Source organism: Stenella coeruleoalba, assembly GCF_951394435.1.
Source record: "Stenella coeruleoalba genome assembly, chromosome: 16".
Classification (NCBI taxonomy): Eukaryota; Metazoa; Chordata; class Mammalia; order Artiodactyla; family Delphinidae; genus Stenella; species Stenella coeruleoalba.
In genome coordinates this window covers 38,117,234-38,133,330 of record NC_137162.1, presented here as the reverse complement: position 1 = coordinate 38,133,330, position 16,097 = coordinate 38,117,234, and the positions used below count along the sequence as shown (strand labels likewise).

Genomic DNA, 16,097 nt, shown 5'->3' with positions numbered 1-16,097 from the left:
ATATAAACCTAAGGAACCCTAGGTTTAAACCTTAAATTTGGGTAACAGCTTAGATTTAATTTATTCTGTAGCTTGGATGTAGTTAATAGGACTTTGAACTCATCATTTGTACATAGCCCTGTTGGTCTCTTCTCTTCCCCAACACACATTTTTTTGTTTCATGTGTGTGTTTGTTATTTGTTTTTTATCTTTTTTTCTATTTTCTCTTTATTTGATTGACTTTTGAAACCCAGGTAGGTAGGGTAAGGCTGTTTACTCCACTGTCTATCACTTTCCCACATAATAGCCACCAGCCACATGCAATTATTCAGCATCTGAAAATGGGATTGATCTGAATTCAGATTGCTGTAAATGTAAAGTACACACGGCATTTCAAAGACTTGGTAGAAAAGAATAAAATAGTTTTATTAATAATTTTTATGTTAATTACATGTTAAAAGTAGAATATTTTATATTATATATTGCCTTATATATTCTTCCCAGTTTATTGGAGTTCCCCAGTGGGGAAAAGAGGAGAGAGTTGCTGACAGTTAAGCCTTTCAGTGAGACAGGGAGGGTATTGCTGCTCTCCTTCCTGAACTCTGATGTGTCCTAATAAACCTTACAAAGAGCAATAGTAGAGTATTGAGCTGAGGGTTGTTCCTGGCTTTGCACTTACTGCCTCATGGCTAGAAGATTTAAAATACAAACCAGTATCTTTATATTACATGTTTTTCTTTAACTTCTATCACTATTAAATTCCATTATATTTACATTATGGCAGTGGCTTTGGCTTATTTATAGTCAAATATATAAAGGGGCGAGGCAAGTAACAAATGAATGAATCCATCCTATCTTAAACAACGTGAAATGATATATGTCCTGTGCAACAGGTATATGTCATCTCTGGAGGGTAAACCTTATTTATTCCTGTTCAGCTGATGATTGCCTTGTTAGGAGTTCATGTTGCCAGATCTTTCAGGTTTTTAAGAGGAGCCACAAATCTGGATTTTTAAGAATTTGAAATCTCCCACTTTTAAAATACTGACAAATATTATAAGATGTAAAAATATTTATGCAGTCAAACTAAATATAACTGTGGTTTGAATGGTACTGCTTTAGAACTTTGGACTTAAGGAGATACTGCTTGGAAATAAATAAAGGTTTTAGGTACTTTAGATGACCTAATTAAAGTATACCAGTTAAGAAAAGAGGCTTACAGTCACCTGCTGATGAATGGTTTTTAAATCTCACACCTTTTAGAGAATATTAATCTCAAAATAATGGATAATTGAGAAATAGTATGTTTCTCTGTATTTTTTGAGTATACTTTTCTAGTATAGTTTATTTTCTGTAGGAATGTTTTTCTGCTCCTTATTCTCTTATTTATTTTTCTGTTGCTTGTTATAATGTAAATTTAGTTTTCCTCAACATTTAGAAGAAGTCTGTATCAGGTTGCTCTTTTAACCTTACAGAGCTCCCTTTTCTGGGTGGGTGTGTGTGTGTGTGTGTGTGTGTGTACTGTTCAGGAATATGGTAGCTTGCTTCCTGGCTCTGCTCTTCTCCCCCCACTTTTATCTGGGCTTCCTTTTTCCTTTATCTCTGTGGTCCCTCTCCTGCTCAGTCTTGACCCCATTCCCAGCAGTTTCTCCTTAGTGTGGCCTCTGTCCTTCAGTGGAACTATGGAGCAGTTGTTTGGAGAGTTCATAAGGGCTAGATTTCTGCAGCCCCAAGAGAGGCCTAGAGGTAGTCCTCCCTTGCACTCACCAAGTTGAAGTTGAAGCATTTGAGTCCCTGTTTTTTTGCTCATCAGCGGGGGTCTGCTCTTAGCTGTTGGAGGCCAATTTCATATTCTCATTATGTGGTCCCTCCATATGTAGTTTACAACATGGCTGTTTCCGCTCTCAGGTCAGCAGGAAGATCTCTCAGAAACTTCATCCCCTTTCAGTAACCTACCCAGATTAGGCTAGGTCCACCCAGAGTAATCTTCCTTTTGATTAACTCAAACTCAAATGATTAGGAAACTTATTTACATCTACAAAATATTTTCTGCCATATCATATGACATAATCATGAAAGTGATATCTTGATAATATGTAGGTCTTTCCCAATTTAAGAGGTGTGGATTATACTGGGTATATACACCAAGGGGCTGAATTCTTGGAGGTCATTTTAGAATTCTGTCTACCATAATTTTTATTCTATTTTTAATTGCTCTAAAAGGTAACATTACCTAAAGCAAAAATAATTATGATATGTTGTATGTTTATGGCATATAGAAAAAATCAATCTATATTACTATTGTCATTATATATATATACATATATATACATATATAATATATAGTATCAGTACATACATATTCTACACACACACACACACACACACACACACACACACACACACACACACACACACACACACACACACACACACACACTAGAGTAACCTAAACCCTTCCCAATTTCAGCTGCTATCTCAGATTGGCCCACAGCACTTTCCAGTGAATATCCGATGGCTGTTTGGGATTCTCCAGTTTTCAGATCTCTTACATGCTTCCCTCTGCTTCCTTCTACACTGATACTGATAATATGCAGGTCTTGAGGCTATTGATGATTCATGGAGAATACTTTTCCACATAGTTATGTTGTGAATGTTTCCCTTGGGTTTGGGATCTGCTGTCCATTTGCTCCATCTGTGTTTTGTTTTTTGGTTTTTTTTTGCGGTACGCGGGCCTCTCATTGTTGTGGCCTCTCCCGTTGCAGAGCACAGGCTCTGGACACGCAGGCTCAGCGGCCATGGCACATAGGCCCAGCCGCTCCGCAGCATGTGGGATCTTCCCGGACTGGGGCACGAACCTGTGTCCCCTGCATCGGCAGACAGACTCTCAACCACTGTGCCACCAGGGAAGCCCAACTCCATCTGTTTTTATGTAAGGAATTAGGAAGGTTCAAAAACTGCTGCAAATGCTGCTGTCCTCCCAGAAAATGTGAACCTAATGTGTTGGGGTGGTGGCAAGAAGTCAGATGGTTAACTGTGTTTGAATAGGTTTATGAATTATATTTAAGAACAATAGTCATATTCTTTTTATAAAAGTTGAGAGAAGGCTAAACAGTCATTTGCTGCTGCTTTTAAAAGAAGCCTTTACCAGAAAAAAATCGTAGAAAACTTGGAAAAAACAAAAATAAAGGTGACCTAGCTCATGGTGTTGGAAGCTGTTGTGTTTCTGGCAGTGTATAAAGTCCATTCCCAACCACAGACACAGTATATGAGCTAGAATAGGTTATGTCTCTACCCTTTTGTAGCTCTCTTCCACATTTTGTGCCCAAGTTGGGTCTTATAAAACATTGAGGAATAACATGCATTACTGTTCAGACTTGGTTTTAACCGAGAAATTTACTGAATAGTGCTTGTCCTTATTCCCTAGATAAAGATAAAATAACATTTGAAATTTATTCAGATGAGCTCCAAGGAGTAATCAATATTTATTAAGGGCCAGTCCTTCACAGACAGGCAATGCAGTTTTGAAATACATATCAACTTCAACTTCCTTAATCTACAAGAAAAGACTCAACACTCTCTTTAAACTTAAAGAATAATGTGTATGCTCACTGTTTTAGATGGGTTTACAATACTACAGTGTTCTAAAATTTTGGAACATAACTTTTATTATAAAAAGTTCAGGGCTTCCCTGGTGGCACAGTGTTTGAGAGTCCACCTGCCGATGCAGGGGACGCAGGTTCGTGCCCCGGTCTGGGAAGATCCCACATGCTACGGAGCGGCTGGGCCCATGAGCCATGGCTGCTGAGCCTGAGCATCCGGAGCCTGTGCTCTGCAACGGGAGAGGCCGCAACAGTGAGAAGCCCGCGTACTGCAAGGAAAAAAAAAAAGTTCAGTTCTCTACCACAAGAATTTCAGCCATATTGTTGTTATGTAGACTGTTGTTATAAAGATTACAAAGAGATGATAAAGTTGTATGCTAATTCTAAGTATAGCTATTATGTTTAAAAGCTATCATGTTAAATTACTTTGTATGTAAAAATATGTTTATATGTATTTTTTTCTCTACTTCTCTTTTAAGTTCTCAACCAGTTTCCTCTCCAGTCATCCTTCAGTTTGGTCATGCAGAGACCCTTCTTCCACTGCTTTCTCTCATGGGCTACTTCAAAGACAAGGAGCCCCTAACAGCTTACAATTACAAGGAGCAAATGCATCGGAAGTTCCGAAGTGGTCACATTGTACCCTATGCCTCAAACCTAATATTTGTGCTTTACCATTGTAAAAATGCTAAGACTCCTAAGGAAGAATTCCAAGTGCAGATGTTACTGAATGAAAAGGTGTTACCATTGGCTCACTCCCAAGAAACTGTTTCTTTGTATGAAGATCTGAAGAACCACTACAAGGACATCCTTCAGAGTTGTCACACCAGTGAAGAATGTGAACTACCAAAGGTGAACACATCTGATGAGCTATGAGTAACTGGAAAACATTTTTAATTCATCAGAAATCTCCAGGGAGTGATCCCATGCTTGGAATAGGTGGGCAATCCCTGGCTACAGCAAGCTTTAACATTACTTGGGTATTTCTGTCTTTTCAAAGAAAAACGTTTCTTTTTGAGTCTGGACATGGATGTGTAAGAAATGATTCTTCACTGGAGCAGCTCTCTTAAAGGAAAAAGATCTATTCAAAAAGATAACTGGCACTACAAACATTTACAGAAGTTAAATATTTATGTACGAAAACTCACACTAAGATAGAATGTGATTTCAGGATGATACTTGAAAGTTGGAGTAACAAAATATTATGTCAGTTGGACAATCCATAACTTGATTGGACTAAGTCTAGGAACTTTGCCAGTTGTGCTGCAGTTCTTTCTCTTTTCCTCAGGTAGCACAGTTCTGGTATCATCTTTCTTAATCAGAACTATTATGATTCACTGGGAGTATCGCTTTGAAAGAAAGCTAACATCTCTCTAGTTGAGAATTCGAAACGATATTAATAAACAGAGTCTGATTTAAAAGAACACCTTCACTGAAGGAAGACAAAAATATAATAAATATCTTTGCTAGTAGTATTTATAAAGTATTTGAACACTGTTTCAATAATTCCTTTTAACCTCCTAGTAAGTCTTGCAAAGCCATTCTTTAATTATTATCATTCCTGTTTCACATATGTAACAGTGGAAGAACAAAGAGGACCATTAGCAACAAGACAGAAGAATAGAATCAAAGTTTCTTAAATCCATTGCTTAGCATTTTTTTAAAAATTTTGTCATTTTTGCTTATATTTTTATATTTTACTATTATGTGAAATATATCTTTTGATGGTTTAGTTTCCTTTTTGTTCATTTCTGTAAAGAAAGACTTCCTACTGGTGGGCTTAGTTTCACAGATATGAACCCATTTCAAAGAAATGGTTCTGAGTTCTGTCAAATGCCAGGAAAATGTTTGCTATAATAATAAACAGAATTCCTGTGACTTTACTACCAGGTCTTTTCTGCTCTCCGTATTAATACACAATCAGTAACTGATGGTAACAGGCTAGCATTTCAAGCAGCTTTGACTAAATCAGGCAATATAAGGAAATTTTTTTCTAATAGAAGTTTCCTCAGATTTTCACTTATTAGAGAAAAATTGAAATCTGTTTTATTAAAAATCTAAATAAAAAGTGATACAACTATATATTGAAGGTATAAAAGAAGATGCATAGATCATTGGTCTGTAGATCATTGATCTTCAAATGAATGATATTCATAAAATAGATGATTAGCTGATAAATACTACTGATACATCAATACACTGCTGATTGTTCCTGCAAAGGTCTGGTATTAATCTTTTTCTTTTTTTAAATTTGTAATTAGGCAGACAAGAAGAGAACAGTATAATGAGCATTCATGCCCATCATACTGTTTTATCAAAATTAACATTATATCATTCGGTTTAGATCCAAATAAGAAGAATTGAGGACTTTTGTATGCCTCCCTGGTGCTTTTGCCCTCACTCCCTTCTTAGAGGTAGCCACCAACATGAAGCTCAGTATTTACCACTCCCTTGCATGCTTGACTCTGAAAACTTGTAGTATTGTTGTGGGAATTTAAAATTTTCTATAAATGGACTTATACTGTGCGTATCATTCTTGAATAATTGATTTCTTTTAATTGCTATATTTGTTTTTCAAAACTTCTTGATCCTGATCACTTGTCTTAAATTAACACCATCAGTTCATCAATACCTATTGTGTACTTTTTATGTACAAACACTAGACTAAGTCTATGGGCATGTTAAAGTGGAATGAACCTAGTTTTTCTTTCAAGGGGATTATCTTAAAAGACCTTAAAATAAATTTACTTGATGTCTGGAACATTAATTTGATTCATAAACTTTTCATAGACTATTAAAGTTTTATAGGAATTGTTTAATTTATTGTTAAATAGGACTATATGGTTATCATTGTAGTCCTTGGTATGTAAAATAGTTCAGGATAGAGGGTAAGTGTGGTCCATTTTCCCTAATGTTACAGAGGTTGTGACATTACTCTGGTGCTATTATTCTCACTTAGGAAATGCCTGAAACTGAAGAATCTCATGATAAAAGCAAAAGGTCTTTTCTAGGATAGGATGTATAAAAAGTTGAATGTTGAATAATAATCTTTGGCCAACAAGAGTTCATTCATGATAGGTGACCAAATTATTCAGTCAAGCCAAAATTTAATCGCTGTCGGTTCTGAGACTTTGGTCAGTTAGTAAATAGCCTGTGGACATTAGCCATTTTTCTGTCCAGTTTACAACTTGATGTGTGCAGTGCACTGTACTTACTGTTTTTTATAGTCATTTTATCATTTTGAAGTTTTTTCTCTCCAACACATAATCATGTACTTGAAACTCTTTTTGTATATAATCTTGATCTCAAAAGGAGCTTTGTTTTTTTTAGGCAAAATCAACTTTTATGATAGCTTTGAGTGCTTTCCTTTTATAAACTTCAGAATTGATGCATGCCCTTAAACATTTGGGAGCTACATACAACCAAACCAGAATCTATAAGTGTCAATTTCTGGAATATATTTCTCTAAGGTAGTATTTCATATAATTCATTAATGATCCTTGGAATTTGGACTGTGTTCTGCCAAATGTAAGCTGAAAATAAATATTTGCATTACAGTGTAATTTGCCTGTATCTAGCTCTTCTCCTTAACTTACCCAATCACTTAATTCTCATAGAATCACAGGTCACTGAATTCTCTCCTAACTATTCATTTTCTCTCACTCAAGCATTTTCTTCCACTCACCTATCAGCTCAGTCTACCCTTAAGCACCTTCACATCAATCTGTTAAGCTATTTTTTTAATTGGTGTGTGTGTGTGTGTGTGTGTGTGTGTGAGAGAGAGAGAGAGAGAGAGAGAGAGAGAGGAGAGAGAGAGAAAGGGAGAGAGAGTATTTTTGAGAAAGTTCCACAGCAAGAAAAAAGATGTTATATTCTTCTAGTTAAAAGATTTGTAGTTTGAGCTTCATACCTTGCAACCTGAGAGGAAGTTAACTTCTAAAACTTTAACTATTTTATCATTACTGGAATAATACATTTTATGATAGAAGGATTCTTAAATTTATTACTTCTAAAACCAGTCTCAGTTCAACATCTTCCATGTACTATATTCCCAGATTTTAAACCATTATTTAGACCCAAGCAGTTTATGTTCACACTTTTGTTTGTGTTACTGGGAGAACAAATAATTGTTCATTAGAATGATAGCCTTCCAAACTGAATAATACTCCTAGTATAATAAGAATGTTTCATTAGAATATTTATTTTACATTATTTATGAAATAGCTAATATGAAAGATTAAGTTGGGATTTTTTGATTCTCTCAGCAGTTTTCATTAGAGTTCATTCTACCAACCTTGGGGTTCTGATTGTCTCTTGACCAAACGTTAACAATGTGGGTGCTTTTGGAAACTTTTTCAATAAATATTCTCATTCTGGAAGAAAATCCAATTTTGATGTAAAATATGTAAATATGTACTTGTGAACCATATCTATGATAGAGAGAGAGGTGGGGTCCTTGGGACAATGACTCGTCAGAAGACCAGGGCATGACTAAAACACAGGCCACTAGGGAACTGGGAAATAATTGAGATGAGATCCCAGTGAGCCAAAACAAAAACCAAGCGGGAATATTCCTCTACTGAATTAGTAGAATTAACCAACAGGTTTAAACAAAATTGTAGGGAAGGAGTTGCAGCCTTAGTGTTCTGTTTACTGGGTACTTAGGGAGGTGGTATTAAATGGCTCAGAACTGATCTGTGAGATTTTCCTACATATCTAGTACTAAGTTATTTTCCCGAACCTTGGTTGGGGTATCGGGATGGGGAGGGTGGAGTCGGTCAGAAGTGCTCTTCCTTGCCCTTTCAGAGATCTGATTCTGTTCCTGCCCCCATTTTCATCTGGGCCTTCTCTTTCCTGTACCCTTTTTGTCTCTATCATGTTTAATATGGATTTTTATTCCCGGGAGATATTTCTCAAAGTTATGTTCCAGAAGGGAGCTTCAGCTGGTGAGTTTTGAGAGTTCATAGGGCCCCTCTGCTCAAGTCCTCTCAGAGCTTGAGGTAGTAATTCCTTGCACAACAGCAGTTAGCCCTCTAAACTTCCAGTGAGTACCTATAGTGACTTGGGAGTTCCCTCATTCCATCAGCTACTCTGCTGCTTCCCTCTGCTTCTTCCCAGTAAGATGGTGCTTATTGGTATGGGCCTTGTAGCAATTGGTGGTTTGTCTTCCACCGTCTCAGTTTGGGATTCTTAGGGATGCTTCATCAACTTGTGTTGCAGATACAGTCTACGGGTTTCTGTTTTTTTAACTTTTGTTGCTCTCTTTTTAGGTGATGGGAGGTGATGGGAAACGTTAAAAAAAATCATGCCATCACTGTCATCTTCTCAGATTCTCCTTTCTAAGTCTTTTAGAGGATCATCACCATTCATATCTTCACTAACAAAGTTCCTGTTCAAATAATTTGCCCACTTCTTAAAAATTTACTTATTTATTTATTTTTGGCTTGTTGGGTCTTTGTTGCTGCACGCAGACTTTCTCTAGTTGTGGCCATAGGGTCTGCATATGTTCAGTTTTGGTAGTTACTGCTAAACAATTTTCTGAGGAAGTTGAACCAATCTATACTCCCAAAAATGGTTATGTGAAAGTGCCATATGGCTGACATTCTACCAATAGTTGGTATTATCCATCTTTTTCATTTTAGCTACTTTTATAGTGTGTTATCTCATTGTGGTTTTAATTCGCATTTCTTTATGGTTAATGAAATTAAGCATTTTCAAATGACCATTACATAACTTCTTTTGTGAAGTGCCTGTTCTAGTCTTTTACCCATTTTTGTATTGGTTTGCCTGCCTTTTTTCTTGTACTGATTTGTAGGCTCTAGTAGCTTTAAATCTTTTTCTTTATCCTTGATATTCTGAAATGTAAGTGTGGGATTGTCTTTGTTTAGTACGAGAAGGTAGACCTGAAAACTCATGGTTTTTTCCAGATCTGGAAACTTCTCAGTTTTTCTTTCTTTAAACATATTTCTCTGCCATTTTTCCATTCTCCTCTTCTGGAACCCCTGTTAGATGTATGTTGGATCCTTTCAATCTGTTCACCTGTAAATTGATCCTTCAGGGCTCTTCACAGCTTTTCTATATATTTTTCAACCTTTGTCTCTCAATGCTTCTTTCTAATTTCCTTACTGTTTTCGTCTAGTCTAGAGTTTATCCAATCTGGTGAGGGTTTTTTTGTTTGTTTGTTTGTTTAATTTTATTACTACTTTTTAGAAACTTCATGACTACTTAAAAATAATTTCCAGTACTCTAATTGGTTCTTTTTCATATTTACCTGTTTTATTTCTTTTTGTTTTATCTTTTGTTGTTCTTTTAAAATGAAAGTTAATCTTCAGTTTATCTCTTTGGCCATTCTAAACATTTATTTTAGAGTTTTGCCATTCTGTAACATAAAATTAATTTTTTCAGGGATGAATTCATGTTCTCATTGTTGATTTTATTGTTTGTTTTTCTCTTTCAGCGTTAGATTTCTTTTTGTTTGAAATGTCTTTGGCATACTTGTTTACCAAAGAAGTTTTTTATTTATGTCTTCTTTTTCTCCTTTTTACAATCTTTCTGTCCTTAACCTCTGTTTAATGGTTCTGCAGTGGCTGCAGTCTGAATACCTAGCCCCAAACCATGTCTCATAATGATATTTGGGGGTCTCCTGTATCACCAAGCCATTCCTAGGCATAAGCATTGTCTTTCTGTAGTGTATATAGAACATGTATTTTTATCAGTAGTTGTTATTTTACATCAGGAATCTTGCTGACAAAAAATCTTGCTGATTCCTGAGGCCATTGCCCCGTATTCCCTGGCCTGCCAAGGCCTACATGTCTCTTGGAAGTGGCTGTACAGCAGTTTTTTTCATCCTTTGAAATCCCTGGTTTCAACTAGTAAATCATTAATTTCCTATCTCATTTGGAACATATTTAATCCCCATTAAATTTCAGAAGTTAGAGGCCCACCCGTGTCTGCCCACTTCCTGGCCAGGAGCATCAGCCCCTCTCACTGCTTCATGTTACTCTTCTGTTTCTGGTTCATGGAATATGTGGTATTTTTTTGAGGCCCCTCATATCTTTTCTTTATTTTGATTTTTGTCTTTATTACTATTTGAGCAGAAGAGCTTTGTCAAAGTGTGGACTTACTGAGTCATTTTGACCAGAAATCCAGTTATATACATATTTTTATATGTATATAAAATATAAAGGGGTTAGGAGTCCACGTTCTCACTGTTGAGGGCCCTGGTTCGATCCCTGATTGGGGAACTAAAATCCCACAAGCTGTGCGGTGCAGCCAAAAAAAAATATATATATATATATATGTATATATATATACACATATATATGTATATATATATGTATATATATTGAACAATTATATATATATAGAAAATACATATATATTGGACAATTATTGAACTTCTCTGAACCTCGTTGATTGATATGTAAAACAAGGCTATTGGACCATGGTCCTTAAAGTCCATTCCAATTCTAAATTCTGTTGTTTATGTAACTTACAACCTATGATTTGTGTCTGTGTTCAGTCAGCTAATTTGTAGTGTAGGACACTTGAAATCCACGTTTTCTGCTTTCTGACTCAGCAGCTGTTTCTGCCATACCTCACAACTATCCTCATTGTAAACACAGCAGATAATCAAGAAATCAAATCCATAGCATGCCACACCCACCCAGTCCAGTCTTCTAACTAGAAAGTTGGGGATTTCTCCAGTTTTTCTTACACTGCTTTCTGGAATTCCAAACAGAAGATCTGATAAGGTTTCAGAAGTCGAATGTGTGTGATACAAAAGTTGATTCTTTTTTTTTTTTTTTGGGCCGTGCCGCTTGGCTTGCAGGATCTTAGTTCCCCTTAGTTACCTGACCAGGGATTGAACCCAGGCCCCAGCAGTGAAAGAACCCAGTCATAACCACTGGACCAAGAAGGAATTACCCAGAGCTGATTCTTATGCAAAGAGCAAACGGCAACAGTTGAGAAAGAAGCTTTTTTGCATAGTTACTATAATCTCAGAAAACTGGGATGTCATCAGTGTAAGCAACATGCCTGATGCAGAACTGGAAGAGAGAACGATCAGGGGGTGGTTCTTAGATCGTGAAAACAGTTACAATGACCACATCATCAAGGAAGTAAGGCCTGGCCAAAAAAAAAAATTACCTGTTGCTTTTTATTTACTAACTAACCCAACTAAAGAGATGGTTTTTAAAAAGCCACAAAACCTGAAACTTTCAGGAAACTGATAACATTTTTTTTAGCCAATTAAAGAAATTCAGGCTCCTGTTCTGATATGCTAACAGCTAGTTTATAGAGTAATTTACAACACAAGTCTACGGACTATAGGAAGGCTCTGTTGTGTTTGAGAACAAAACAAAAGCACTAGACTGAAGTACAGTCTTGTGGTCTAGCATTATCTCTGCAACTCACTTGCTATGTGACTTGAGGAGGGTCACTTACCTTCTTCACATCTCACCTTTTTATTCACATCTGGAGAATGAAGAGAGTTCCAGAGAGAGTATGTTAGTGATAGAACAAGCAAGAAAACACTTAGATCATGAGGTCTGGAGAGGTTTTTTTTTTCCCTCTTGAATTCTATTCTTTGTTTTTAAACACAAAGTGTCCTAGTTGGTTGAATTAGTTCAATTTCAAACCTCCAAAGTTAAAATATAAGCATGTTAATATAAGTTGATTTAATTTTTAAAGATGGCGGGGATAGGTGAGTAGGAAATTTAAGGAGCAGCTCAAAAAAATCAAGCCCTGTGATGATTTAGAGAAGTTTGTGCTGAGCTCTCCACTGAGTCTCCAGCTCCATTTGGGGACCTGCGTTGGCATAACTGACGGTTGGGATTGGCCTGGAAAGGAAGTTGTCTGGTGGAGCTGCTTTTTCTTGTCTCTAGAACTTGGCCTCACCTCAGCTCATGACACTTGAGTGGATTATTATTGCTCTAGGCTAGTCCTGTATGAAAATCTTCTTGCTTATGATGTAATGCAGGCAAATCACTTCCCAAAGCAAACAAGTACAGGCTATCTACCTGAATCTCTTCTGGCTGGTGCAAGCCACTTTTTCCCCAATTGAGAGCAAAAGCTAATTAGCTAATTTTCTATTTGGGGCCAAATGACAGTGCAGTGACAGAAATGTGAGGTTCGTAGTAACTCGGAACTGAGGGAGAAGTAGTGAGGCTTTTGTGCCTTGAGTTAAAATCTAAAGATGCTTTGTGAGAGCAGAACCCGCTGGGGTCAGCAGGACTACCGCTTTTGACCCCAGTGCTGAATAAAGTGAAACTAGGAAAAACAACCAAAAACATCGCCTCTCTTGATATCCTCTGTTATCTGCCAGCTCTGGAAGCTTAAACCCGTCTTCTCCTCCCTCTCCTCCCCTCTTTCCTACCCTGCCCTCAGGATGCATGAGGGTGGAGGGCAAAGCCATTAACATGAGGGGAAGGAGTTAAGCGCTGAGAAAGAAGAGGGCAGGTTTGAGGTGCACGGGGTCTAGGGCTTGAATCCTCTTTGTGGTTGTCATTGACTTCTAAACTGGGGTGGATCGGTTTTAGCATCTGGAACAAGTGCCCAGCACGTAATAGCGGTTCAACAAAGTAATTGTTGAATGAACTGAACAAGTTTAAGTTCTGAGCCAGGTGTGCTTGTTGCTCTTGACTCTTTCTTCTGACTTTTTCTCTCCCTCTGATGGGCTTACCTAGGCCAGGTGTCCTGGGGCTGCGGTGTGTATAGAACATGTATTTTTATCAGTAGTTGTTATTTTACATCAGGAATCTTGCTGACAAAAAAACAATGCTCGTTGCAATAAAACTATCACCTTGAAATATCACCATACATAATTCAAACGTTCCTGATAATTGGCTCTTAGCACGTAAAGTACTTAAACAAATCATATAATCAACTATTAGGCAAATAATTTAATGATAGAACACGAGAATTTCTTTAAACACAGTATTTCAAGTTACTCTATTTTTGTCTGGAGTACAGATCTGAAATGGTACAAATTGTACTCAAATACTGAACTATGAATTAATCGGATAGAATGAAACATAAAAAAAAATTCTGACTTAAGTTTCCATTCGTTACTCCAACCTGCTGAGAAAGCCTGGACCAGGTGAGCGCTAGGTGAGGGACGCATGATCTCTTCAATGTGTTGCTTCTTTGCTGACTTGCTAGTTCTTCCCAAATCCCCTTTTGCATGCTGTTAAAGCAGTCAGATCCAGAGGAACTTGGGTATGGGCTTTGGGAGGAGAGGGCTGCAGGAGCTCCTTTGCTCTTAGGCCCTAGGCCTGCCTCTAGCCGTGTGAAAGGGATCCTCCCCAAGGGCCAGCTCAGCTTACTCTATAGTCTGCATGGGGGTTTAGGCCAAAGTCTTATAACGTGCATTTTCCTGGCCTGTCTTTTGTGCATTTTGTTTGTTTCCTTCAAGAACCCAAGGGGGGAAGGAGGCCAAGGGGAAAGAGGGGGAAGAAGAGAGGCATTTAAAATCCTGAGTCCCTGCCATCCCTTCCTCTGTTTGTAATCTCTGCTCCTTTTAAGTATGATTTACGTTATTCATGGAAATCAGTCTAGAGGAAGCTGTGGTCAGAAGCTGAAACGTTGTCCACCTGCGTACCAACGTACTGTTCCATTGATTTCAGTCATTCTGACAGGCAAGAAAGGACTGACAGGTTGTGTGCTTACCGTGCTAGGCCTTGAACTAAGTCACTCACCTGTAGTCTCACTGATCCTCACAAGAATCCATGAGCTAGATAACTGTTATCATTTCTCTTTCATAGATGAAAAAAAACGAGGCTCAGAGCGAAGTACCTTGTCCAAGGTCAGGACGTGCTAGGTGTGGGAGACAAATTCCAGCAGTCTGACTCTGCAGCCAGTGTTCTTACCTATTATATGTGTCTCCCTCCTCCACCACACATACTGAGGACAGCCGACAGTGTGCTCACGCTGGCCCAGACTAGGGAGAGTTCGCTTCTCGTTCTCAAGATGCTGCCTGCACTGCATGGCTGGTGTCTGGGACTCCACCATTAGACAGACTTCCTTGTGACTTAAAGCTTTGTCCGACGCATGAAGTGACACACCAGACTGCATCAGTCATTTCCTCAGCATGAAGAAATAAATTAGATGTTTTCCTCAGTGGATTGTTTATATCTTTGTGCTTCTGCCAAAGAAGAGTTGCCATTTGAGTCTAGTCATTATTTGTCTTAATAGAAATTATCTAAATTTGAATTTGTCCATCATTCCTAAAACACTTACTGACTAGTATAAATAGCTACCTTTTATAGCACTTACATATCGTTTTGGAAAGGGCATCAACCCATCGTTATTCTTATCTGGAATATTTCGGCAAAAGAACTAAAGGACCTGGATGTGGTCAGATGACTCAGAACCAGAGGGAATGGGTATATTTCTGTTCTCAATGAAGTTGTGCTTTGTTGGCACTAAATATGAGTATCAGTTCACGATGATGAGCAGGTCAGCCAAGGGACAAGAGTACTGTATTTCTTTTCAGTAATCTAATTGGGTGCCTTTGGAAGTCACCGAGTCTGTCCACAAAGGAGGAATGACATAAAGAAGCCCTGTATTCACCACAATTATAATTCATTTTTAAATGACTTTTTAAAAAATCTCTGGAATATATTCAAGGAAATATTTTAAGGAATAACGAAAGTCCTCATATGCCAAGCACATGTATCTTTAGCATATAAAATGACATCATTTTTCACACAAAATTGGCTTCTTAAAATGACTGGTTTGAACTTTGCCGAGCTAGAAAGGTGAGGCTAAACTTTGCTTTACTCCTCCCTCCTGCCACTGCAGATATTTATGAATGTTAACTAAATCTGATTCATACTCAGATGTTCCATTCAAGGTAATTGTGCAACAATACAACTTAAAGCTATGTCAAAGGCGACAGCAAAATAGGATCATTTAGAAAAAGTGTAACTGTTAGGGTAGTTCTCAAGTTAAATAGTAATGGTTTTCTTGTCCATGTCTAGATAGGTTAGTTTCTTTATTATTATTACATTAATGCTTTATTTATTTTTGCTGTTGTTGCAAAAATACCCTTAGAAAACTAAGATATTAAAGTCTTGAAAAATGGTTAATGGACACATCTAATTACTGTATTTCATAAGATTTTTAAAATGCAGAAATCTAGTAGACACATTTTGTATTGTGAATATATATTTAGCTGATGAACTCTAACAGTTCAAATAGAATCATTTACAGTTTATTGAATAAATAAAAGTACTTCCATAAAGACTCACATGACATAGGTTAGTTTCTAGTATCCATCTTCTGATGACGTTTTTCACAAACAGCCAGGAGATCCATTGTCTTCCAATCAGTAATCTCATACGTGTTTTAGCAGAGTTTATATAAATCGGATGCCCAGGATTTGGGCTTCAAATTTGGGCATTTACCGAGAATTTACTGAGGCTCCACTTTCATGCTAGGCACTGGGAAAATGACATGGTGCCCATCTCAGGAAACTCATGGCCTTCTGAGGGAGACAGACCCTTAAGAAGATCATTG

The 16,097-nt window shown here is 37.4% G+C and overlaps 1 protein-coding gene across 3 annotated transcripts in view; it reads left to right on the top strand.

The window, feature by feature from the left end:
• The window catches only part of MINPP1 (multiple inositol-polyphosphate phosphatase 1), a 45,426-nt gene extending 39,965 nt beyond the window's left edge, over nt 1–5,461 (top strand). For 2 of the 3 annotated variants that reach the window (XM_079899662.1, XM_079899661.1), the window contains one exon: nt 4,061–5,461. In XM_079899662.1, coding sequence (XP_079755788.1) covers nt 4,061–4,454 — 394 coding nt within the window. In that variant the 3' untranslated portion in view covers nt 4,455–5,461. The remainder of the gene's footprint in view (nt 1–4,060) is intronic. The other variant, XM_079899663.1, reaches the window with a different exon arrangement.
• Nucleotides 5,462–16,097: the final 10,636 nt, after the last annotated feature.